The sequence below is a fragment of the Pleurodeles waltl genome, chromosome 7 (genome assembly GCF_031143425.1).
Source record: "Pleurodeles waltl isolate 20211129_DDA chromosome 7, aPleWal1.hap1.20221129, whole genome shotgun sequence".
NCBI lineage: Eukaryota > Metazoa > Chordata > Amphibia > Caudata > Salamandridae > Pleurodeles > Pleurodeles waltl.
Window position 1 is genome coordinate 1,384,986,180 of NC_090446.1, and position 27,208 is coordinate 1,385,013,387.

A 27,208-nucleotide genomic window follows, 5' to 3' on the forward strand; every position below is an offset into this window, starting at 1 on the left:
AATGGACTATTATCAGTATGAAAAGTACAATTGCAGTGTTGCCTCCACCCCTCTAAAGTCACCATGCTTGTGTGTGCAGCACCACTTTCTATCTTCCTCTCTTCTCCATACACACTGCATGTGCTGTGGTGTTCGAAAACCACAGTGAGCCTGAAAAATATTTCTGCTGAAATTTTCGAGGCTATGTTTCAATGACAACTGACCTTCTTCCCTCCAGGTTGTTTGCTGCCCGCTCAAGTATCAACTGTAACGGTAGGGGACACAGCAAACGCTGGTGTCACCAACCCACCCAACCCCACAATAGTAGCTGCATGATGCTATTGCCATGGCACCATGTGTGAGTTAATTTATTTACTGCAGGATTGTGGAAGCTTCTTGCAGGGTGTGGTGTGGTTGCTCCAGATGTTTTACCTCCCAACCTGCCAGCAGTCAGCTAAGAGTTTAAGCTGCTGCCTTCTTGTGCATGGCTCTAGCTCCAAAAGTGTTTCAATAGTAGGACAGGATTAAAGACAAGTTGTACTACTAGCTTGTACTACACAAGTGATAATCTTCAGATACGTGTAAGCCATAAGTGTAGCTTTTCATTATTTCTACACCGGTGGAGATGTTATTTTGTTCACTTCTGATTATTGTCATTTTCTTTCCTAGCATTATTACCTCTAGACCTTGATTATTGTCATTTTCTTTCCTAGCATTACTACCTCTAGACCTTATTATTGTCATTTTCTTTCCTAGCATTACTACCTCTAGACCTTATTATTGTCATTCTCTTTCCTAGCATTACTACCTCTAGACCTTATTATTGTCATTCTCTTTCCTAGCATTACTACCTATGGACCTTGGAGGACGAGAGGACAATTGAGAGCTCATAATGATATTGTTAGGCGTGCAGTACAACAAATTGCACTAACAACTTGTTTGTGGATAAAATATTTTGCAGGTTTACGTGTGGATTTGCACCACAACACCAGGGGAAATTGTAGTAGGGAGGGCGCTTGATGGGAGGAAATACAAGGAATTTGCTCCAATTTGTAGCAAAACTGACAGCACCCCAAAGTGAATATATTCTATAAGAATCCTATTCAGACATTCACTAGTCTTCCTCAGATGTAAGTTCATATTGTCCTCATACATTGATATGAAGATGCGCCTACTGCTCTAGCGGATCGCATACTTTAAATAGCATTGGTGGAGTTTAGCAACCAAGGACTCCAGGGCATTGGGGTAAAAGAATCAGAGATAGGGAGCATTTCTGTCTTTTATACTTCTAGATATGCCCACTGAGGGTGAAAGCTGGTCATTAATGCGGATTCATGCAGTGGATGAAGTGTAAGATATCTTGATTCAGTCCACAAATGCAGGAGGCAGCCCCTCTGAGTAGTATAGTGAACAGGTAATTCAATTCCTAGGAATCAAATGCTCGATATGTATCGAGGAGCACCCTGGCTGCATCAATTTCTGGATCCTGGTCCTGTAGGAGGGCAAAGAGGGTGTATAGGTTATGGGCCATCAAGCAGCCTAGGACAAAACTGGACTGCTCCGGACAGGCCAGGTCCAGCAATAAAATATTGAGTCAATTAGCAAGTAATTTAGCCAGGATTTTGGCCTCACAGTTCAGGACAGCTTCCTAAATCACACTTTGTCTGGTTTTCCTGGCTTTAAGAAGTTAACAGTTATAATCCTCTGCAAAGTGGTGAGTAGTACCTGCCATGGTCTTGCCTACTCAGATAAGGCCAGTAGGTAGGGCGCTAAAGTATTGGCTCATGTATTATAAAATGTGGCTGGTAACCCATCCAAGGCAGGAGTTTTGCACAAAGGGAGGCCACTATTCACTGCCTAGAGCTCACCTAAAGTGAAGAGTTTGACCAGAAAAAGATGGTGTGTTATTCAGCCGGCCGAGGCTCACTGTCCAAATATTTGGTTAAGGACTGGTAGGAGGGTTTACCCCTGGATGAATAAATCTGGGAGAAGTATGTAAGGAATGGCCAAATAATCTGGGCTGTGTCTAGTGATTTACGCTGTTCTCATTAATAATCTATACTATGTGATTAGCCGCCCAGGGGTGTTTACTGTTAGAGGCCAGAGACCTCTCCCCTTTCCCATACACCCTGACAAGCGTACCCTGAAGTGTACACTCCCTCTCTGGTACCATGAAATTCTCCTTGATTTTCTCTCTGCTTTGTAGCCGACCAGTTTTATCTTGTCAGAGAGGTAGTCTAAGCTCCACAGTAGTCAGAGGAGTCCTACGTGGCACAAAAGAGATTCAGACTAGACCTGATGACGAAGATTCTCATAGTCAGGATGGTGCTAGTTCAGATGACTTTGCCTTTGACACTCATGGGGACGAATGTTGAGGTCTGGACTGTAATAAGATAGAAAAAATGCGAAAGGAGAAAGGTGTTGTGAGAGATGTGAGATCCTCAGGGTGTTGCGATGCTTAGCTCTGATGTGATCAAGCACCCAGGATGCGCTGATTGGTGGCCTCTTGTTCATGCCTCAGAGTTTATAAAGTTATGGATCAGAAGACAGCTAGAAAAGGAGGCAAGAACTGTGATGAGGGCTGACTACTCTCATCTAGTTACTGGAAATAAGACTTGTTTAACACCAGATCTAGACCTAGATCTTATCAGTTTTTTTGTTTAAATTAGGGAGGGACCTAGAAAGGTCTTATAAAGGACTTATAGGGGGCACTGAAGTAGTGCCAAGATAGACTGCTTGATGTCATAGGCCTTTAGCAAGGCTTATGGACATGGTGGGGGAAGCTTAGCCTAAGTCAGTACCCGTGGATACAGATTTGTCAAGGGGATGGTCTTGGAGAGCAGTGTGTTTTCTTTGAAATGCAAACGCTGCTTTGGTGGCTGAAAGAAGAAGGACAATTCTTATATGTATTGCCCAAAACTAGTGTGTTTCACTAAAAAGGAACCTAGTGACGATCCTAAGGGATTTCTCATTGGAGATAGTCTGGTGAAACGTGTTAAAAAGTATGTGTCTACTCTTACAAGTTTGGATAAGGCTCAGACTTCTCTGAGGAGAGTGTTTGGGGGTCATGTTTTTAATAGGGCTCACCCACGCTCACAAAGCACTGCACAACACCAGACCAAAATACCTCAGCAGATGACTCCTTCTACACCTGACCCGGCATCTCCGTCTGCCGACCTCGCCCTCGCAACCGTCCCACGCCTCTGCAGAACTACAACCAGCGGGAGATCATTCTCGCACCTCGCCTCTAAAACGTGGAACACTCTTCCCACCCACCTGGGCCAGACCAAAGACCTCTTTACCTTCAGGAAACTTCTCAAGACCTGGCTTTTCAAGCAGTAGCAGCACCTCCCCTTTGTTCTCCCTCCCCCTTTTTAGCGCCTTGAGACCCTCACAGGTGAGTAGCGTGCTCTACAAATTCCTAATTGATTGATTGATTGATAGGGCCGAAGCAAGTAGATGTTTTTCTGGCTGATCCTACAGCAAGTCCCATTATCAGACTCAAGGATGTGAGTCTGCCATTAGTTTCTATCCTCAAAGAGGAAGAGTTTAACAGAGGATGCCAGCCCAGAGGAAGAGCACATTATCAGCTAGTGATCCAAGGTAGGTATGAGGATGTCTTTTGGTAGTGTCCAAGGAAAGGTCAGAGACTGATTAAAGTGTTTCGAGAAGAATTGGAAAACTTTGACAAGAGATCAGTGGGTCTTGAAGCAAGTTCAGTGAGGAACCATTTCAGACAATGAAACTTGTGGAAATGGTGTTTCAGGTGAATCTACAAAAGTTGGGGGTATCAGAGGTTGAAGAAATGTTGAAAAAGGGTGCCATACAGAGAGTGCCAGAGGAGGAGTTGACATTTCTGGACACAATTTTTTTGGTTAGGAAAAAGGGCAAAGGTTGGCGCCCTGTAATGCATTTAATTGGTTTTTGGTGTACAGACATTTCAAGATGGAGGATATCCATCTTCTAAGAGATTTTAGAAAGAAACAATTGGATGGTCAAACTCGATGTTAAGTATTCTAACTTTATGATTGCAATAGTGGAAGGCAGTCGAAGGTATCTCCAGCTCAGGTGCCAGTTCAGTCAGTCCCAAGAGACATTGGCCCATTGTGTCCCAGTGTGTTGTGTCTTGTTATGGATCTGAGGGACTCTCAAACCTGTGTCCAGTGTGTTCCCGGGGCAGGGCAGGACCATAGCATGCGTATTAAGGATGTTTCATCAGTCCGGCAACATGGACATGTCACTGAGGTCGCAGGGAAAGTTCTGTGTAATTTGAGCAATGTTAAATGTGCTCTGTGAAGGAGCATACACTGAATAAACTTAAAACATGTGTTTCCAGGTATTGTATTGGGTAATTCGACTACCAAATTCCATTATTTATCTTGTAGGGCTCAGCCCACATCAGTTTCCCATTGTGTTCACAGAGCAACAAGTAAGATATTTAAATGGGTCCAAAGGCCCTTATACAGCCATTTGATCAGATGTCTGCCGGGCCCCATCACACGCTCTGCCTCATAAAACAAACTTTCTTGGGACCCTTACTCTTCTGCAACATACATTTGTATTATATATTTGTAGAATGCCCCTTCTTATTATAGAAAATGAGTGGCATCTTCTAGCCTTTTTGGAAATCTGTGGATTTCTTTGTGGGCACTATCGCTGCCTCAGTCAGGCCCAATTTAGGCACGTTATGCAAACCTTTCCTGTTAGGGGTTGCCTAATACATAAATAACTGTGCCCATGCTGCCAACCAGATCAAGGGCACCAACCTGTCAGTAAGCTTTGTGATTTTTCTATAAGCACAGTCATCACTGACTACTTTGGTACAAAACAGTATCAAGAACTGACCAGAGCAGACTGTAACACATTGGGAATAGGGAGGAGAGATGTTCCCTGCAACACTGCACGCTTTCTGCAGGAACTGTGCTATGGTGTCTGTGATGGGGCTGTGTTTTTCTATAGGGGGTGGATAAGAGCTGAATCAGAGAAGATTTATTGCTCAACCTAGCTTTAGAAGTAAATTTGTATTTATTTTTAGAGATGGTAAAAAAGTGGAATGCGAACACAGAGTACAGCAAACCCCCATTTCTCCCCCCTCCACTAGCAGGGACCAACTATCAGCCAGCTGAATACAGTCCCCAAAACCTTTAGTGCCGCCAGGACCATCCTCTATTAGCTGTATTGAGTTACTGGCCGGTCCACTTCTAGCAGGGAGGGACTGTGACTGCCCCTTCCTCTTTTTCTTATATCTTCATCCACATTTAGGCAGACATGTCCACCCTTGGAACAGCAATTTGTGCAACTGTGTCAGGTCATCCCCTGATCCAGGCAGCAAACTCTACTGTTCGGGGAGTGCTTAGGAAGCTGGTTTCATTGAGGGGTAAACCTTGTGCAGGTAATAGATGCTCAAAGTATGCTTTGTGTGTGTCTGCAGTGCATGGGAGTCTCTGCAGAGTCTGCAAGCATGTTTATGTGGACGAAATGTCTCTGTCCTTGGGATGACTTTCTGTGGCAATCTACAGGGGATGTGTTGTCCGTCTACAGGTGTCTCTCTGCAGGATGTATATTTATGTCTGTGCAGGGCAAGTATGTCTGCAGTGGGTGTGTCTGCACAGGTTGTTTGGCTGTAAAAGAGTTTGTCTCAGTGGACCCTGGAGGAGGGGTGAGGGGTTCTGCCTGTCAATAGGAAGTGCATGGATCTTTCTATAGTGGGTGTGTTTATGCCTGTGCGGGGGGAGCGGGGTCTCTAGGGGTGTGTGTCTTCATGGAGTTGTGTGGCTGTGTAGTACGTGATCTACCAGTCTATGAAGGGATGTGTGTATCTGTAGTGTAGTTATATGTATATGCAACGGGGTAGTTTGAGTGTGCAGCGGGTGTGTTTGTCTGTCCATGGAGTGTGTGTCATTACATTTGGGTTGTGTATATGTGCAGCGAGTAAGTGTAGGAGGCTGGCCTGGTTTGTAGTGGGTAACTTGGGTACTTAGACCTTATACCATGTCCAGTTATCCCTTATTAGTGAAATGTAGTGATGTTCTAGCAGCTTAGGCTGATAGAGGTAGCTATAGCACAGCAGCTTAGGCTGAGCTAGGAGACATGCAAAGCTCATGCAATACAACTTATAGTTACACAGTACTTATACACAAGCAAAGACAATACTCAGTGTTACCAAAAATAAAGGTAGTTTATTTGGGTGACACAGCACCAAAAATATCTTAGAGGCAATACTTCTTCTGGAGGTAAGTATTATACACAATATATACACAAGACACCAAAATAATGTAAGTAATTAGACATAGGATAGTGCAAACAATAGGAAATGCTATAGAATGCAATGGGAGAAAATAGGTCTAGGGGCAACACAACCATATACTAAGAAAGTGGAATGCGAATCACAAATTCCCCCCTAGACAAGTGTAGTGTATGCAGAATCACTGGGAGAGTAAGACTACAATAAAGGTAGCCCAGAAAAACAGGAGTAAAGTACTGCAAGTTTCCTTAGGACACACTACTCCTTGTGATTGGAATTATTGCAAGAACCAACCAAGTATGCAAATAACAAACATTGGATTCCTGGACCTGAAGACCAGTAAAAGAAGGAGACCAAGTCCAGAAGTCGAAAGAAGTTCCAGGAAGGACAGGAGCCCCTGCCAACCCAGAAGAAGGTGCAAAAGAAGAGTCCCCGGTTGGACGAAGACTGTAGAAATGCACACTAGGAAGATGCCTGCGGGTTCCTGCGTGATGCAAAGGATGTCCCACGCCGTGAAGTTGGATGCAGGCGAGTTTTGGCACTGGACTCCTCCAGCAAGCCCTGGTTCCGGCAAAGTCGCGTTTTGCGTCAACTGGGTCATCTGGACCCAGGAGAGCCTCAACTCTGTGTGAGGAGGAAGAGGGGGGCTCTCAGCACTTCAGAGAACCCTCAGAGCACCAGATAGCACGCACGGGTGTCCCAGGACACGGGGACAAAGGAGGTGCAAAATGTGGTTGGTGCAGCACTACAAAGGAAGGTCCCACGCCTCCGTAGATCAACTCAGCAAGTTGAGCGTCGCAGGATAGAGTGCTGGGGACCTGGGCCAGGCTGTGCATGAAGAAATTTTGCAAATAGTGCACAGAGGACGCAGGAGGTGAAGACACAGTGCACAGGGGTACTGTCGTTCTGGGGGAAGGCAAGGCCTTACCTCCTCCAAATTTGGACAGCAGGACCACAGGATAGTCTTTGTCTATGGGGTCCACCCTCTGTGTTCCAAGGAGCACGCTCATTGCCAGGAGAGGAGTCCAAGAGAACCGTCACCCCACAGGAGATTTCTTCGGGCCTTCTGGTGTAGGGTGAAGACAGGGAGTCCTCAGAGCATGTACACCGTGGAAACTGTTGCAGTTGCTGGCAGGAGCTGAAGTTGCAGAGGAAAAGTATCCCTTGTGGATACTTTGTTGCTGTTACAGCGGTTTCTGGAGCAGGCTGCGATTGATCCGAGGTCAGAGGCTAAAGTAGTAGTTGCAGAGGATTCCTGCTGGAAATTTGCAAGTAGAATCTGAAGAGAACCCACAGGACAGACCCTAAATAGCCTTGAGAGGGGGATTGGCTACCTTATCAGGTATGGACCTATCAGGAAGGATCTCTAACATCACCTGCTGGCACTGGCCACAGAGTCCTCCAGAGTGCCCCCACACCTTGCAAAGCAAGATGGCTGAAGTCTGGGACACACTGGAGGAGCTCTGGGCACCACCCATAGGGTGGTGATGGACAGGGGAGTGGTCACTCCCCTTTCCTTTGTCCAGTTTCGGGCCAGAGCAGGGGACAAGGGGTCACTGAACCGGTGTAGACTGGCTTATGCAAGGAGAGCACCATCTGTGCCCTTCAAAGCATTTCCAGAGGCTGGGGGATGCTACCCCTCCCCAGCCTGTAACACCTATTTCCAAAGGGAGAGGGTGTAACACCCTGCTCCCAAAGGAAATTCTTTGTTCTGCCTTCCTGGGCCTGAGCTGCTCAGACCCCAGGAGGGCAGAACCCTGTCTGTGAGATGGCAGCAGCTGTAGCTGCAGTGCAAGCCTTAGAGAGCTGGTTTGGCAGTACTGGGGGTCCATAGTGGAGCCCCCAGGATGCATGCAATTGGCTCCCCAATACCAGATTTGGAATAGAGGGACAATTCCATGATCGTAGACACCTTACATGACCATATTCGGGGTTACCATTGTGAAGCTACAAATAGGTATCGACCTATATGTAGTGCACACGTGTAATGGCGTCCTCGCACTCACAAAGTCCCTGAAAATGGCTCTGAACTATGTGGGGACACCTTTGCTAGTGCAAGGGTGCCCTCACACTTCGTAACTTTGCACCTAACCTTCAGCAAGTGAAGGTTAGACATATAGGTGACTTATAAGTTACTTAAGTGCAGTGAAAATGGCTGTGAAATAATGTGTGCACTGTTTCACGCAGACTGCAATGGTAGTCCTGTGAAAGGGTTTGTCTGAGCTCCTTATGGGTGGCAAAACAAATGCTGCAGCCCTTAAGGATCTCCTGGAACCCCAATGCCCTGGGTACCTAGGTACCATATACTAGGGACTTATAAAAGGGGTCCAGTGTGCCAATTGAAATTGGTAAATTAAGTCACTAGCCTATATAGTGACAAATTTAAAAGCAGAGAAAGCATAAGCACTGAGGTTCTGATTAGCAGAGCCTCAGTGACACAGTTAAGCACTATACAGACACACACATTAGGCCATAAACTATGAGCACTGGGGTCCTGACCAGCAGGATCCCTGTGAGACAGGCAAAAACATACTGACATACAGGTAAAAATGGGGGTAACATGCCAAGAAAGATGGTACTTTCCTACTGTATGTCAGTAAGGCAAGATAAAAATTGAAAGAACCAATTTGAATGGCATCAGGCCAGGCTTTTAGTGACAGACAGCCCGCTCCAACTGCACAAAATTTCTGATCCATTTCTTTTTTTAATGCAACACTGATATTGACTTCAGAATATTGTGCTACCAGAATATTATAAAAACACTATTGAGGACTGAAATATTGAGAAGGTAATTGGTAAGTAAAGGTTTACTATTCTTAACTCTAAACCTTTTTTTTGTTCCCCAGATTTTTGGCAACATGATGTTTCTGTAGTAGATATTTCCACATACAACCAAAATAGAAGGATGTGCAAATCTGCTTTAGCTTGATTTTTGGATCATTATAACCAAACTACTGTACATGCCCAGGACATACTGTTTGGGGTCAAGGGCAACAAGTTTTCATATTTATTTTGTCCTTTGGTCAAATAGTCCAAACCCCCTGCAGCACAAACTCTTTGGTTGCCAGTTTACTGTACCACATTATGGATCAAGGAAGGGCATTGTCTACAGTAAAGGTAACATTTGTGTCCATATGTTAATGCTGTTTGAACTTGTATTTATGATTCATTAACACAAAGCCTTGTGTAAACGCGTTTGCAAAGTATAATGCTCCCAGAATCCTCTGTGATTAGATGCAAATATTTACAGAAGCTTGAAAGCAATATTGAGGATTCTTTGATTTCAAAATCAAAATGTTAATAAAAAAATGCAGTGAGGGAAAAAAAAGTTTTGCTAAGCCACTGTGAAATTTTAGGTACCACTTCTTTGAAGCATCATTTAGTAAAATGTGTTGCTGCATGCTAGTATTTGTAAAAAAAAAAATATACACACACACACACACACACACACACACACACACACACACACACACACACACACTTCGGATTGGCGTATCCTTCCCGCACCATAACATCAAAGGTGCCTGTCTTCTGACGCGCGCCACCGCGTCTAATATGAAACACTTTCCTCCTACAACACGGAAGGGCGGCACTCCACGAGTATAAAGAAGTTATTGCTTTATTCACACACAGGCACGCGTTTCGGTGTTGCCACCTTCGTCAACCTAACGATCGCCATCTTGGCTGCACTTATATGTCATGTGATCGCGGTAAGTATTTCCAAAACACAATAAACTTAAACATAATTTGCAAAACAATAATTACCTCAATAACAAATCTTCATGGGATTGCACTATTAATCTCATATCACTTCCAAAAATACATTTACTTGAATACCTTTCTTTGAACCGGTCCACCTAACGATGACAAAAGGCTTAAAATAAAGTCAGCCACATAGCCTACAAAGGAAAAAATACTAGCTTCCAAGTTAATCTAACTTTTAGGTTTACTACTTATAACTTCGCTTTTCCAAACTCATTTGAAGAACTATTATCACATTGAGCATACTATTAATAATCTTTTGTATTAGATTTTGGTGTATTATGATATCATAAAATATATATCTAATAGTCCATTTGAATTCAATAATCTTCATAGTGCAAAATATAATCTGTCAATACCAGTAAAATACACATGATTCAATCCACTAAATATATCGAATCCAATAAAATATAACTTCATAATCAAATGTTCTAAAAATATAACAATATTATCAAATGAACTAATTCTTATATATTCAACTTGAGCATACTATGATATCAAAAAATATACGCCTAATAATCCATTTAATTCAAAAACATCAAAATATCACCTTTCAATACGTGTAAAATACACATTATTTGCTTCACTATATATCGACACATTCCTACATCCATTAGTATGCACCTTATCATCATATTTAAAAGACAGTACGGACTTTTTGAAAAGGATCTTTGATGTCAGTTGGGAGACAGATTTCTTGTTGATGATGTTAGATGTGACAGCGCTGTATACCAGCATACCACACGAATTAGGGGTCAATGCTGTTGAGTATTTTTTAAGACTAAGATCAATCAGTTTTTATCAACACAGCAAAATGTTAGGTAAAATGATTTACTGGTGCTTGCAACATAATATGTTTTTCTTCAACGATGAAATATTTGAGCAAAAGTGCGTAACAGCGATGGGAACTTGTTTCGCTCCAAGTTATGCCAACTTATATATGGGTTGGTGGGAAGAACAGATATTAAATAAATCCCCCTTTAGACAAATGGAATGAACACATCACAATGTGGCTTAGATACATAGATGATATTTTTATAATCTGGAAAGGCAATATCACCACCGCCAAGAACTTTATTGATGAGATTAATATCAATGATTGTAATTTGAAATTCACAGGGAAAGTACATACACATGCAGTTGAATTTTTGGATGTGAGAGTTAGGATAGAAAATAACAAAATTGAGACATCAGTGTTTAGAAAACCTACTGCAGGGAATAGCTTTTTGCATGCGACTAGTTTCCATCCCTAACCTCTGAAAGATAACATTCCTTTTGGTGAGCTATTAAGAGCAATGAGAATTTTAGCACGGAAAGTAATTTTAAAAGTGCCCAGGATGAAATGATTAAGAGATTACAGAGTAGAGGATATTCATATGCAATACTTGATAGAGCTATTAGAAAAGTGAAATCTCGATCTAGAGACGCTCTCCTTTTTTCCACACATGAGAATAGAAATAAAAATATTAACGAAAATAAGGGGAACAAATGTGGGAAAGGAACAGGCATTATGAGATTTATAACAATTTACAATACTGCTCACACACAAGTGAGAAATAGTTTGCAAAAACACTGGCACATGTTGAAGAGTGATCCAGTGATAGGTGAGGAATTAGCCAGTAAGCCACAGGTAACTTATGGGAAAGGGGAATCTATGAGAGATACACTGGTGAAGCTTGATGTGAGACAGCAAATCACCAACAAGACATGGCTTAATACTCAGGATGGCTTCTACAAATGTTCGAAGTGTAAGGCGTGTAGGAATGGTGAAAATATTAAAGCCATTACTATTGGAGACAGAATAGTCCATACCATCAAAGGAAGGTATACCTGCAAAAGTGATTTTGTAATTTATATCCTGAAATGTAGTTGTTCCAAAATGTATGTGGGCAGTACCAAACTTCAGGTTCATAAAAGGATTCTTCAACATTTGCGGGCTATCCTTAATAAAGATGACTCCTACCCCATTGCCCAACATATACATGATTTCCACAGAGGGAGAGTGGAAGATCTGAGCTACAGTGTAATAGATGGAATAAGGAAAGACATCAGAGGAGGTGACAGGGAAAAGAACTTAAGGAAATTAGAGTCCAAGTACATACTAGCATTAGATACCAAGGAACCTAATGGGTTGAATAGTAGTGAAGAATTGTATATTCATCTTCACTGATATATTAATTATGGGAAACATGGAAATAAATAAGTCAGTAGGTTCAACATTGGTTGTCAGCCTTTTGGTTTTGTTAATGTGTGTCTTGTTTTGACATGTTTTTTTTGTAAAACTGTATTACTGTGGGAGCTGCTGGGCCCTCATTAGTATAACAAACATTGGCAAATGCACAAATATTTTTTGGTCTCAAAAAGCACACATTGCCATAGTAGTTATTGAGCAAAACTGCTTTGTGTGCTGACACGCTCCTTGTAAAAGAGCACAATGCTGTCACTCTTAATGAAGCCAGCCAATAGACAGAAACATAAACAGTATTGTACTAAAAACAAAAGGTCTTAGTTAATACCAGACCTAATTAGGGTCCCGATTCTTAAAGGAAGTCACAAAAGTGCACCCATGATATATGTTTTTGCATTAGTGCAAATTTACATCTCATGAATTACAAAGTATTTACAGAAGTAGGACCAGAAATGGTATTCCTAGAATATTTTTGTAAACTGCATTTTAGTTCAAACAAATATGTATGCCTAGAATTTCTGATGCAGAAATCTTTGGAGTATTTACAGGTTACTTTCCCTCCAATTACCTTTTACCCCAACTGTAAGGAATAAGGGCCTGATTATGACCTTGGCAAAGGAGATTACTCTGTCACAAATGTAACAGATATCCAGCCCACCGTATTACGAGTTCCTTTATACCCTATGGAACTCGTAATATGCTGGATCTGTCTCGTTTGGGACAGAGTAATCCCCTCCGCCAAAGTCATAATCTGGCCCTTAATGTCCAAGTTATCTCAGTATGGAAAACATTTAGAGAAGAGCTGGTAAAAATCCCCCAAAAATGCAAGTTTGTAGGTTTGCACAGACTCAAAAGGGCATTCCAAGCCAGGAACTATTGCTTATGGCTGCCAGCAGCCTGAGTATGTTAATCTGTGAAAAGCTGGCAAAATTAGGGACTTGCTCATATTCAAACCCTACTATAGTATGAGCCCTGACCTAATCAGAGAGGCTGTTATCAGAGCCTTTATATAATGAGATTGCTGCCATGGTTTGTCTCTGCACTACACTGTACCAAAGGGACAGGTGGATTTTGTTACAGGACATGTAGATTTATGAAGTAACTGGTCCCATGGACAAGTAGATATTTTATTAAATTCCCCACCCCTGACCGTACTAAAATCAGTTATTGGAGATAATTTATTATTGTGTTTCAGTAATTACGTAGACTATCACTTTTCTTAGCAATTATGTCAAGTTTTACTTTAACGTTTTTGTAAACCATTGACACCGCTGGTCAGTTTTAATAATCTGTCTGTGTCAGCCCACATAATTGATTTGGGAATAGGTGGGACAAGTTGATTGTCTTACAGGACATGTAGATTTCTGTTGCATTTTGTCCCATGGCCAAGTAAATTATTCAAAAATGTCCACACCCCTAAGCCAGTAGAAATTTTGATATGATAGTTTTATCAGTTGAATTTAAGTTTTACTTGGCGACAGTTTTGGCCTCAAAGCAGCTGTATAGAGGAAAAATGGCTGCTGGGCTAGAGTTAATATAGGCTGTTATATTGATTCTGATTCTAGAGTTTAGGTTTGTTCCAAGTTGCTTTAAACAGCTGCACATGGAGTAGCAATGAAAGTTGTATGCATAATGCTAGCCTCCTTGTCTTTGATGAAATCCAAATTCTCTGATCCTAGAACTTGGAGAGTCAACATTCTCCTGCCAACTGCAGTAGGTAGGCCTAAATAAGAATGGCTGGCAAATTGTGATTCCTGCGCAAATGTCTGTGTTTTTAAATGTTTTTATTTCTTTATTGGTGTTTATTGCATTCATCATAGGTTGAGTTAGATGCAATAGTCCACTTTTGCAAAAGGTGAATAAGCTGACATTCCACATCCCTATTAACATTGGCAAGGTTTTGGATGCAAATCTTACAATGGCAGGGAGTTAGTAATGAGTGAGCAAGAATGAACATCAGTATGACTGTCTATAGCAAATTATTACATCCTGTCTTGTTAAGAATATAAGAAGACTAGCGGGACAGGGAGATTTCAAAATGGTTGAGTGCACATCCTCCCAGAGTAAAGTACACATAAATATGGTACACTGCTCCACAGGGAAACCACAGGTCAAAAGGGCACTCTTAAAAGTAGAAGTCAGGGCCCTCACACACCCATTTGATGTCATGCTTCATCATAGGGACTGCTCCTTGTCAGGCTGGTGCTGAAATGTTCGACGGGCCCTCGAGGGGGCTATTTGCCAGAGATCTTTTTTCGAATGTGTGCCGTGGTTGGGTGTAGGGGTAGATTCAGACCTACAAGTAGAAGTGAAAGGCTGGAGAGGGTGGATTAAAATTGGCTCAGTCTGAGTGTCCCACTGTCGAGGGCATGAAAAATGTGTAAGTCGCTCAGGGGGCTTAAGCTAATCAGGCTCCTGATTCGTCACAGGTGGCATTACCGTCAGGTGGAGTTGGGTAAATTTTATCAAACAAGTTGAGCATGTATGTATCCTATATTGTAATTGTGGCATTACCCCTCCCCATACCCTGCAATCATGTGCCATGGTGTCTGCTTCCACCAGGGCCCATTTGTGAGTCACCCGAAGCTAGCACTCAAGTGAGGGTGGCTGAGAAATTTTCCAAGCCATGGCAAAGAGTCTCTTAAAAAGGGCCAACACCAAATCAGCCAGTCTCAGGTAGTGCTTGATGCACTTCGTTGGTTTTGTGATCCCCACAAGACAGAGAAGGGGGTCCGGAGGGATACAGACAACAATTTTCGCTGATATGCGTTCCATCACTTGGGTCCAACTATGCATAAATAGCGGGCACACCCAGACTATATGAAGAAATGTAGCATCTGTCTGGCCACATCTAGGGCATGCTGGGGAGGCCGTAGGAAGCATCTTGTGTAGGCGATGCAGTGTAAGGTAGGTTTGGTGCACGATATTGAATTGGGTGAACTTTAGGCTGGCATTTGGAGAGATCCGCTTCACTCATTTCAGTGCCATGGTCCACAGGTTGGCAGTCAATTCAGCTTTCAAGCAAACGTCTCATTTACATTTGCTTCGAACTGAAAATTCTCAGCCTTCTCCCTGCTATGCCGCATATAGGACTGAGACTGCTCGCCAATCCTGTGTGGTAGGAAGCATTGCAAGGCAAGGTGTAGTGGTGACTCAGTCTGTGCTGGCGCCCACACTACTCCAATCGCCGCCCTGAGTGCAGTGTATGTCAGAAATAGGCCTGCAACGATCTTGTAGAGCTCCTGTAATCCCCAGAAGGATATCAGGGTCCCATCATTGTAGAGATCGCCTAAGTGGGCGAGTCCATCATCCCGCCATTGAGAAGGATCTTCACGGTATATATGCACCACAGGGGTAACTGCAGTGCATAGGGGGTCAGTGTGCGTTTAGATTGGATATAGCGGTTCCAAACTAGCTTGACCACTTGCGTAAGCCTGCCCAATCCCTTAACCGGCCCTGGTGTAAACAACCATTGTAATGTATCCGTGTCCCACAAATCTGCCTGAACCAGGTCACCCACCATTGTCCCATCTCTGTCCAGCCACCACATAGGCCACTGCAGTTGAGCTGCTGCAAGGTATAGTTCCAGGTCTTGGACTGTAAGACCCCCTTCTAGCATAGGGCGCTGAAGCATGTTGTTCGCAACCCTCTTCCTAGCGGATCCCCAAATCAGTTCTGATTCCAGACTCTTCAGTGCCTTAAAAAAGGATCTAGCTGGTATCACTGGCAAGCCCGCAAAGAAATAGAGGAGCTGCGGAAGGATCACCATTTTGGCCACAGAGGCTCTGCCCATAGACGAGAGTCGAATCCAAAAGTTCATGGATTGGCAAATCGATGTCCAGGCATTACCATCAAGCAGGTCCCCCTCAGAATGAGACATGTTAACGTTGAGGTACCGAAAGGTGTCGGAGGACCAGGAAAGACACCCCATTTCCCGGCATTACTCAGAGTTCTGATTCAGTCTGGTGCAAGGGAAAATACATTATTTGCCCCAATTGACTGTAAGAGACTGGTTAGTTCCCCAAAGCGGTCTGGTAAGTTATAAAGGGCTGGCAATGTCACAGCCTGATCTTGTAAGTAAACAAGCACAGCATCCACATGTAGGGGCACGGTATGCCTATCAGGTCCCGCTTTGATGCCCCTGTCAGTTCCCCTAGCACACAGCAAGGCTGCCAGTGGCTCTACAGCTAGTGCGAAAATTACTTGGGATAAAGAACACCCCTAGTGGGTCCCTCTTCCAATAGGAAATTACCACGAGATCTGATGGCCAGTATGGATCTGTGGCTGTGGGGCGGTGTAAAGTAGTATGACCCAGCCTAAAAAATTAAGGCCATCCCAAGCTCCTCAAGAAGTTGTAGTAAGTAGTACCAGCTCAGCATATGACACGCTTTCTCGAAATCCAGTGAGACTACCACCGGTGGGTCGGCCCCCCTCTGTCGTTGCATCCATGATATGACAGAGACGCTGGATGTTATAGTGCGTCACAATGTGGGGTACGAATCCACATTGGTCTGAATGGACAAAGGAGTTGAGCGTCAGGAGCAGCCTGTTTGCAGGGATCTTACTTAAAAGTTTATCATCAATGTTCAACATTGACAACGGTTGTTATGAGCTCACTTCTAGGGTTTTCTCTTCTCTCCTGGCTTTGGGTGCACCACAATGAGTGCCTCACGCAGAGAGCTTGGTAAAATTCCCTGCTCATGTGCCTCTTGGTAGACCTTGAGAAGCCGCGGGGCAAGGGTGGCTCGCAAAGTGGTATAGAATTCCACAGGGAACCCATTGGTACCTGGGGTCTTGCTGCGTGCCGTGGTGGATGGCCAGATTAACCTCCTCTGTCTGGAGAGGCTGGTCAAAAGTCCAATAACTGTAATGAAGACAGGCGGGGAAGCACTAGCGGCCTCAGGTAATCGCGTATTTGTGTTGGGGGGAGTATAGATGCTCGTAGTATTGAGTGAACACTTTATGGATATCCGCTTGAGTATATCTCATGCGCCCCCCTAATCGCGTATGGCACCCACCAGTGTCCTGGGCGTGTCAGATTACAACAACCAGGCTAATGAGCACCCAGGCTTGTCGCAATCCGCATGTTGATGAGCTAAAAAAGACTTATGGCCCAAGGTACAAAGCCGCAGCACCTTCTGTTGGTATTGGCGACGCAAGTCTATCAAACAGGGGCCACGCCGGGTAGTGTCACCGCCTCAAATTCTGTGGTCTGTATGCGTGTCTCTAGTTCCAGCACATCATGAGTAAGAGCCAACTTAGCTCCCCAGATCGTGGAGATACAATGTCCCCTAGAAACCACCTTCATGGCATCTCATTTAAGCCCACAGGACCCCACTGACCCTGTATTTTCCTCAAAATACCTGGTAAGGTGCCTATCTATTGTATCTTTGTAGGCTGTGTCCTGTAGAACTTCTGTGGAGAGATGCCATGTTGGGATAGGGGCCCTTGTCCACCCCACTGGAACACAACTCGGAGTGGGCTGTAGTCCGAAATGGTCATGCATAGATATTCAGAACCACACAGTTGGGGCCCGCAATCTGCATTACAAAAGAAGTAATCCAATCGGGTGTGCATCTGGTGGCCTGGAGCATAATGAGAATATTCCATGTCTCCAGGGTGGCCCATGTGCCAAACATTATACAAATTGGACGGCCTGGACCACCACCAGAAGTGCCTTGTAGCCTGCACACCCAGCATGGCAGCGAGCTGGGGTATTAATCGGTCAACAGTAGTATCATGTATGCAGCAACATAGTCAGGGGTAGGGTGTCTAAGAACGCACCCTGTTGGGCGCTTAAAGGGACACCATGAAGAAGGGGCATCCGTCCAAAGTTCCCTCAAGGACAACATAACAGCCTTCTTTATCAACCGGCACTCTGGATTTAACAAAGGGCACCTCTGGAGCAGCCCAAATCAGACCCCACCCCCCCAGGCATAGGCTAGTTGCCAGTACCACATATCTGCCTGCTCCTATGTCTCTTTAATTTGTTGAGCTCACCCACAGCAAGATGAGATTTGTGGCGACAAGCCAGGTGTACATGTCTACTGTGCAGGTATGCATATATCCTGCGTCTCCTGGCAGGGGTTGCCATGGCCAGTAGTGCCCAGGGTTACCAAGTGTGTAGTACGGGGTTCTCACTGTTCCCCTCAAGAGCCCATTAGCTCCTCCTTCTCCTGCCCACCCCACCAACCAGCCAGATAGAAAAGAACAGTTAAACAATTGTAAAAAACGACTTCCCTATTTCTGGCATGAGTGCCTTCCGGCTCCATGCCACAATTTCACAAACAGTTTAACAAATGCCTTCGACGTAATCGTATCCATGCAGAACAGTCTGTTGTCAAGCGGGCCAAATGTAAATGTATACTGTGTGAAAGTGCCTATGTGTAATACAGCTACGGGTGAGGCCCGTATCAGATAACAGGGCATCCAGGCCACCCCCTGCTGATATAGTTTACCTTCAAGAAAAAGAGAGACCCCATACGAATCCAGGCTTGTTGGATCATTTGGCCTGCCATTTCGAGAGTCAGCATAGTGCCCAGGATGTGCTAGTCTTCAAGCCCTTCCTCAGAACAGGCGCCTTGTAATCCCCAGCCAAATACCCCACATCAAAGCATCAGAATAACAGCATTGTACATAAGACAAAACATGCCTACGTTGTGATCTTGCACTGTGCAGTGTTGACGGTTGGACGTCTCGTGAGGAGGCTCAAAAACACAGCAGTCTCCTTCCAGCATGCTTACAGTTCTCTGCTCACCACTGGAGTGTGCTGGTTTATCAAAGCATGACACCCCTGTTCAGGCTGTCATTGTCTGGTTCATAGATCATCTGCAGACCTCGGTGTGATCTTCAGGCCCTGAAGAATATCTGCCAGCGATGGCATCAAATTCTCAGTGTCTGAGTCAGAAGCTGACAGGCTATTTGTACGTATTAGTGTGAAGGAGTTCATGCTGTTCTGGAAGGTTTCGGAGACCACGTCTGTTTGTTCCATAATCACAAGGTCCCGGGGTATTCTCAAGGAGATAGGTCAATGTTTGCACTGCCAGGGCTTGGCACCAGCCAGTCTCCTGCGCCTGCTTCCTCTGTGGGGGCTTGTGTGGATCCTTCAGTGTACAACCAGGTCCATGCTTCTTCAGGCAATAGGAACACATGGGTCATTTCACTTTGCAGGAAAGAGTAGTGCATATTTAAAGTTCTGTTCAAGTAGGCACTGCTTAACTTTATGATAAGAGCTCCGTCGGCATTGCACCGCCATCGTCAAATCAGGATATGCTGTGATGAGAGCGTTTTTGGAGTGCCAGGAACCCTTGAAGAGGTAAGTCACGGTCCCGATAATTAGGCAGGCGTGCTATAATAGGACAGAGCTCAAAAGTCCAAGTCCTTTCTTTATTGGTTCGATGCACCAATTGGTGCAACCACCTCAGTTGGTCAAGAGTCACGTTCAGTCCATTTTTCTAGAGTACATTCTCATAGTCTCCTTTAGTACTCAAAGCAGCTTTTAATGAGCATCCAGCCAACACGTGTTTCGCCCTTTAATGGCCAAGCAAGCCTGGGACTTTTTTAAGGTTGATTATACAGAACAAAGAACATTGAACAAATGTGTTCACCATGATGAAAACAAAAGTCCAAAAAGAGAGTGACATTATAAAAGATTCACAAATATCATAAAGAAATGTTTGTGGAATACAAATAGTATTTGGAAAAAGCAGATAAACAACAAATGAGTACATGTGTCAGTACATACACATTTCATTGAATAAATCAAACCCAAATGGCCCAAGAACCAGAAAACCTAACGTTCGATGGCATCTGTCGCTGTAGATACACATGTTGTGCATAACCCGCCATCTGGTGTTGGGTCGGAGTGTTACAAGTTGTTTTTCTTCGAAGAAGTCTTTCGAGTCATGGGACCGAGGGACTCCTCCTCTTTGTTTCCATTGCACATGGGCGTCGACTCCATCTTCGATTGTTTTCTTTCCGCCATCGGGTTCGGACGTGTTCCTTTCGCTCCGGGTTTCGGAACGGAAAGTTAGCTCAAAATCGGAAAATTACGTCGGTATTGTTGCGTTCGGGATCGGGTTAGATAGCATCGACTCGAATCGTTAAGATCTCCGTTGCCCTTCGGGGTAGTTTTCGATCCCACGTCGGGGCCTGGTCGGCCCGACCGCGTGTGACATTGACGCTGATGGAACGGACCCCGTTCCGATTCTGTCCTAAATGCCACAACAAATACCCATATACAGACCAACATTCGGTCTGTAACCTGTGCTTGTCGCCCGAGCACAGGGAAGAAACTTGTGAGGCCTGTCGTGCGTTCCGGTCCCGAAAAACGCTCCATGACCGACGAGCCAGAAGACTGCAAATGGCGTCCACGCCGACAGGACACCGAGAATTCGAGGAACAAGAAGAAGTAGAAGCCTTCTCGATCCATGACTCGGACAAATTCGACGACCATGAAACAGTGAGTAAGACGTCGAAGATAGCACACAAGAAAACTGACAAGGCCCAGGGGACGCCACTGCCATCAGGCCATGGCTCAACCCATAAAATCGGTGACCGACCATCGGCACCGAAGAAGGCCGAAATAGTGCCAAGATCGTCCGACTCGGGTCGAGACACAGGCACCCAGCCATCTCGGGACCGAGATAGTGCTGCCGACAAAGATCGACGCCGAGATAGCGGAGCCGAAGCTGCTCGACGCAGAGACAGCGGCACCGAGGAGGATCGACGCCGAGAGGGTTCGACTCCGAAAAAGAGAAAAGTCGCCTCGGAGCCAAAAAAGAGCGTGGACATAGTTTCGGTGCCAAGACGACCTGCAACCGAACCAACTACCGGTTCCTATTCAGAGGAACAATCACTGTCCTCTCAAATGCGAAAGCATAGATTCGAGGAGGACTTACAGTCCACTGAGGTGGACCACACTCAAAAACTGATTTTTATACAGAGTGGAACAGGGAAAATAAGCACCCTTCCCCCTATTAGGAGGAAGAGGAGACTTGAATTCCAACAAGAACAAGCACCACAAACAAAACTGGTGAAGAAGGTAACTCTGCCACCCTCTCCTCCACCTGTAGTTCACATTTCACCGGCACAGACTCCGTCACATTCACCGGCTCACACCACCTTAAGCCAAGGTGACCAGGACCAAGATGCTTGGGACTTATACGACGCCCCAGTGTCAGACAACAGTCCAGAGGCGTATCCTACAAAGCCCTCACCACCAGAAGACAGCACAGCATATTCACAAGTGGTGGCTAGAGCAGCAGAGTTCCATAACGTGTCTCTACACTCGGAGCCTGTCGAGGATGACTTCCTCTTCAACACCCTCTCCTCCACACATAGCACCTACCAAAGTTTGCCTATGCTCCCTGGAATGCTAAGGCACGCAAAGGACATATTCAAAGAGCCTGTCAAGAGTAGGGCAATAACACCGAGGGTGGAAAAGAAATATAAAGCACCTCCCACAGACCCAGCTTTCATCACCTCACAACTGCCACCAGATTCGGTTGTGGTAGGGGCAGCTCGCAAGAGAGCAAACTCTCACACATCGGGCGATGCACCACCCCCGGATAAGGATAGCCGCAAGTTCGATGCAGCCGGTAAAAGGGTCGCAGTACAGGCTGCAAACCAGTGGCGCATCGCTAACTCTCAAGCGCTCCTAGCGCGATATGACAGAGCCCACTGGGACGAGATGCAACACCTCATTGAGCATCTACCCACAGAACTACAAAAGAGGGCGAAACAAGTGGTTGAGGAGGGACAAAACATCTCCAATAACCAGATACGCTCCTCTATGGACGCAGCAGACACAGCAGCAAGAACAATTAACACGGCAGTAACCATACGAAGGCACGCGTGGCTACGAACATCTGGTTTTATACCAGAGATACAGCAGGCGGTGCTCAATATGCCATTCAATGAGCAACAATTGTTCGGACCTGAAGTGGACACGGCAATTGAGAAGCTAAAAAAGGACACTGACACTGCAAAAGCCATGGGCGCGCTCTACTCCCCGCAGAGCAGAGGCACTTTCAACACCTTCCGCAAGACAACCTTTAGAGGGGGGGTTCGGGGTCAAGCCACACAAGCCAGTACCTCACATTCAACACCGTCCACCTACCAGGGACAGTACCAAAGGGGAGGCTTTCTGGGCCAATACAGAGGAGGACAATTCCCTAGAAGCAGGGGAAAATTTCAAAGCCCCAAAACACCTACAACCAAACAGTGACTCACACGTCACTCATCCCCTCCACACAACACCAGTGGGGGGAAGAATAAGTCAGTATTACCAAGCGTGGGAGAAAATAACAACAGACACTTGGGTCTTAGCAATTATCCAACATGGTTATTGCATAGAATTTCTACCAATCCCTCCAAACATACCACCAAAAACACAGAATATATCAAAACAACATTCGGACCTCCTAGAAATAGAAGTTCAAGCATTACTGCAAAAGAACGCAATAGAACTGGTACCAGATACACAAACAAATACAGGGGTTTACTCACTGTACTTTCTAATACCAAAGAAGGACAAAACACTGAGGCCAATTCTAGACCTCAGAACACTAAACACATACATCAAAGCAGAACACTTTCACATGGTCACGCTACAAGAAGTGTTACCATTGCTAAAGCAACAAGATTACATGACAACCTTAGATCTCAAAGACGCGTATTTCCACATACCAATACATCCGTCGCACAGAAAATACCTAAGGTTCGTATTCAAAGGAATACATTACCAATTCAAAGTATTGCCGTTCGGTTTAACAACTGCACCAAGAGTCTTCACAAAATGCCTAGCAGTAGTGGCTGCACACATCAGAAGGCAGCAAATACACGTATTCCCGTATCTAGACGACTGGCTAATCAAGACCGACTCACTGACAAGGTGCTCACACCACACAGATCAGGTCATACAAACCCTCTACAAACTCTGTTTCACCATCAACTATGCGAAATCACACATTCTGCCGTGCAAAGTACAACAATACCTAGGAGCGACAATAGACACAACGAGGGGAATAGCCACTCCAAGTCCACAAAGGGTTCAAAATTTCCAAAAGATTATACAACGCATGTATCCAACACAAAAAATACAGGCGAAGATGATATTACAACTCCTAGGCATGATGTCCTCATGCATAGCCATTGTCCCGAACGCAAGACTACACATGAGGCCCTTACAACAGTGCCTAGCATCACAATGGTCACAAGCACAGGGTCGCCTTCTAGATCTGGTGTTAATAGACCGCCTAACATACCTCTCGCTTCCATGATGGAACAATATAAATTTAAACAAAGGGCGGCCTTTCCAAGACCCAGTGCCACAATACGTGATAACAACAGATGCTTCCATGACAGGGTGGGGAGCACACCTCAATCAACACAGCATACAAGGACAATGGGATGTACATCAAAGAAGGCTGCATATAAATCACCTCGAACTACTAGCAGTTTTCCAAGCATTAAAAGCATTTCAACCAATCATAACTCACAAATACATTCTTATCAAAACGGACAACATGACAACAATGTATTATCTAAACAAACAGGGGGGGACACACTCGACACAGCTGTGCCTTCTGGCACAAAAAATATGGCAATGGGCAATTCACAACCACATTCGCCTAATAGCACAGTTTATTCCAGGGATCCAGAATCAACTTGCAGACAATCTCTCTCGAGATCACCAACAGGTCCACGAATGGGAAATTCACCCCCAAATTCTAAACACTTACTTCAAACTTTGGGGAACACCTCAAATAGACTTGTTTGCAACAAAGGAGAACGCAAAATGCCAAAACTTCGCATCCAGATACCCACACAGGCAGTCTCAAGGCAATGCCCTATGGATGAACTGGTCAGGGATATTTGCGTACGCTTTTCCCCCTCTCCCTCTCCCTCTCCTTCCATATCTGGTAAACAAATTGAGTCAAAACAAACTCAAACTCATACTGATAGCACCAACATGGGCAAGGCAACCTTGGTACACAACACTGCTAGACCTATCAGTAGTACCCCACGTCAAGTTGCCCAACAGGCCAGATCTGTTAACACAACACAAACAACAGATCAGGCATCCAAACCCAGCATTGCTGAATCTAGCAATCTGGCTCCTGAAATCCTAGAATTCGGACACTTAAACCTCACACAAGAATGTATGGAAGTCACAAAGCAAGCTAGAAGACCATCCACTAGACACTGCTATGCAAGCAAATGGAAAAGGTTTGTTTGCTACTGCCATCAGAATCAAATTCAACCATTACACGCATCTCCAAAGGATGTAGTGGGTTACTTACTACACTTACAAAAATCGAACCTGGCCTTCTCTTCCATTAAAATACACCTCGCAGCAATATCTGCATACCTGCAGATTACCCATTCAACTTCACTATTTAGGATACCTGTCATTAAAGCGTTTATGGAAGGCCTCAAAAGAATTATACCACCAAGGACACCACCCGTTCCTTCATGGAACCTCAACATCGTCTTAACAAGACTCATGGGTCCACCCTTTGAACCTATGCATTCTTGCGAAATACAATTCCTAACCTGGAAAGTTGCATTTCTCATCGCCATCACATCTCTAAGAAGAGTAAGTGAAATTCAGGCGTTTACAATACAAGAACCTTTTATCCAACTACACAAAAATAAAGTAGTCCTAAGGACCAATCCTAAATTTTTGCCAAAGGTTATTTCACCGTTCCACCTAAATCAAACAGTAGAGCTACCAGTGTTCTTCCCACAGCCAGATTCCATAGCTGAAAGGGCACTACATACATTAGACGTCAAAAGAGCACTAATGTACTACATCGACAGAACTAAAAACATCAGAAAAACTAAACAACTGTTCATTGCATTTCAAAAACCTCACGCAGGAAACCCAATATCGAAACAGGGTATAGCCAGATGGATAGTTAAGTGCATCCAAATCTGCTACCTTAAAGCAAAAAGACAGCTGCCCATTACACCAAGGGCACACTCAACCAGAAAGAAAGGCGCTACCATGGCCTTCCTAGGGAATATTCCACTGCACAAAATATGTAAGGCAGCCACATGGTCTACGCCTCACAGATTTACCAAGCACTACTGTGTAGACGTGCTATCCGCACAACAAGCCACAGTAGGTCAAGCCGTACTAATAACCTTTTTTCAGACTACTTCCACTCCTACAGGCTGAGCCACCGCTTTTGGGGAGATAACTGCTTACTAGTCTATGCACAACATGTGTATCTACAGCGACAGATGCCATCGAACTGAAAATGTCACTTACCCAGTGTACATCTGTTCGTGGCATCAGTCGCTGAAGATTCACATGTGCCCACCCACCTCCCCGGGAGCCTGTAGCCGTTTGGAAGTTAGCTTCAACTTTGTACATTTGTAAATATATTAAATCTTAAATAGGTACATACTTATTCACTCCATTGCATGGGCACTATTACTAACAAACAACTCCTACCTCACCCTCTGCGGGGAAAACAATCGAAGATGGAGTCGACGCCCATGCGCAATGGAGACAAAGAGGAGGAGTCCCTCGGTCCCGTGACTCGAAAGACTTCTTCGAAGAAAAACAACTTGTAAGTCTCCGATCCAACAACCAGATGGCGGGCTATGCACAACATGTGAATCTTCAGCGACTGATGCCACGAACAGATGTACACTGGGTAAGTGACATTTTCAATTTGGAACACAGGTACATTGATGTTGGTATTCATATATGTTCATTTGGCAAAAAAGAAAAGGCACAGTAAAGAATAAAAAAAAAAAAACATAATAAAGTCCTTATTCATACATTACTCAATTAAGTATACAGCCCGAGCGGTAGTTGATCCAAATCCAAGTAGACATCAGAAGGTAAGTTAGTCAGGTGTAATTTTGCCAATAAGGATAGCTGTAGAAGATAGAAAAAATATATAACTACATGACTAAGGGGGCCCCACATAACCTCAAGGGTAGGTGCTGGTGTTGTGAAGAATTTTTATCATATCACCATAAGATAAGGATACTAAGAGAAAAAGCTGCGTGGCCATAACAGAGAGACCTTAAATATTTCATGATGCAAACAGCTATTAACATGGAGTGAAAAAGTCTATTGAGAAAAGGAAATAGTAGGACAGGTGAGATTTAAGATCGGGAGGCAACCCAAAGTGCTTACCAGACATTTAGAAGTAAATTCAGTCTCACTGCTATTTATATGCAAGGGCCAATTTGACAGAATCTGGCGAAACCCATGAGTACCATGATTAACTATCCAAAATGAACACAAGCAAAGAGGAACCAACCGAGTCAGAAAAAAATACCTCGCAATATCCTCAGAAGGCCGCTTGGTTCCTAAGTGCAGTCAAGTTGCTCAATATGAAAGAGGGAGAACGTTCCATATATATACATCATGAGTATAGTTGTTAGAGAGGACATGCAGTCCTTCCAGTCGCGGCTTGGTTGATCTAGAGGGGACGAAATAGTCTGTTGTGTTGGTGAGATGTTACATATTAAAGAAATGAAAAATAAAAGCGATGAATGGAGGAAACGGTAGAGATCTAAGAGATATTTACCATGTAATTTCTAACAGTCTCACACGTCCTTCATGAGAGACCGTTCCAGCTCGTGAAAATCCTTTTCCGTAATAAAAACAAACCTGAAGTTCAAATTAAGCACAACCCGTGCAGAGAGTCTACACAGCATCTGAACAGCAGAAAGAAATGGGCACCATGTTGGGATAACAATGTAGGAATAGGGCTGGTTGGTCCTATTTCTCTAAGGGGTAAATTAGGAGATTAAAGATCGATGTAAAGAAAATAAACAAGCAGATATTCTCAAAATCAGTTGTAGGGTAGCTCCATAGCCCACGGTTGAATGGCGTGATAATTAGAATATGGGGCATGGGGAGCTGGTAATTATTGTGCCTGAAACAAAACCAATGACATCACAGCTAGGTACGTGAAGAGAGTAATCCTGGAGGCCAGCATCGGTGTTGCAGCCATTTCATACTGTTGTTAATAAGATGACGAAGAGAAAAAAGTCTCAATATA

General features: G+C 44.4%; 1 protein-coding gene across 3 annotated transcripts in view; it reads left to right on the plus strand.

The window, feature by feature from the left end:
• TBC1D17 (TBC1 domain family member 17) overlaps nt 1–27,208 on the plus strand; it is a 416,105-nt gene that overhangs the window by 11,673 nt on the left and 377,224 nt on the right. For 2 of the 3 annotated variants that reach the window (XM_069200946.1, XM_069200947.1), the window contains exon 2: nt 822–879. The exons of the other annotated variant lie outside the window; for it this stretch is intronic. In XM_069200946.1, coding sequence (XP_069057047.1) covers nt 872–879 — 8 coding nt within the window. In that variant the 5' untranslated portion in view covers nt 822–871. The remainder of the gene's footprint in view (nt 1–821; nt 880–27,208) is intronic. 3 annotated transcript variants of the gene reach the window in all.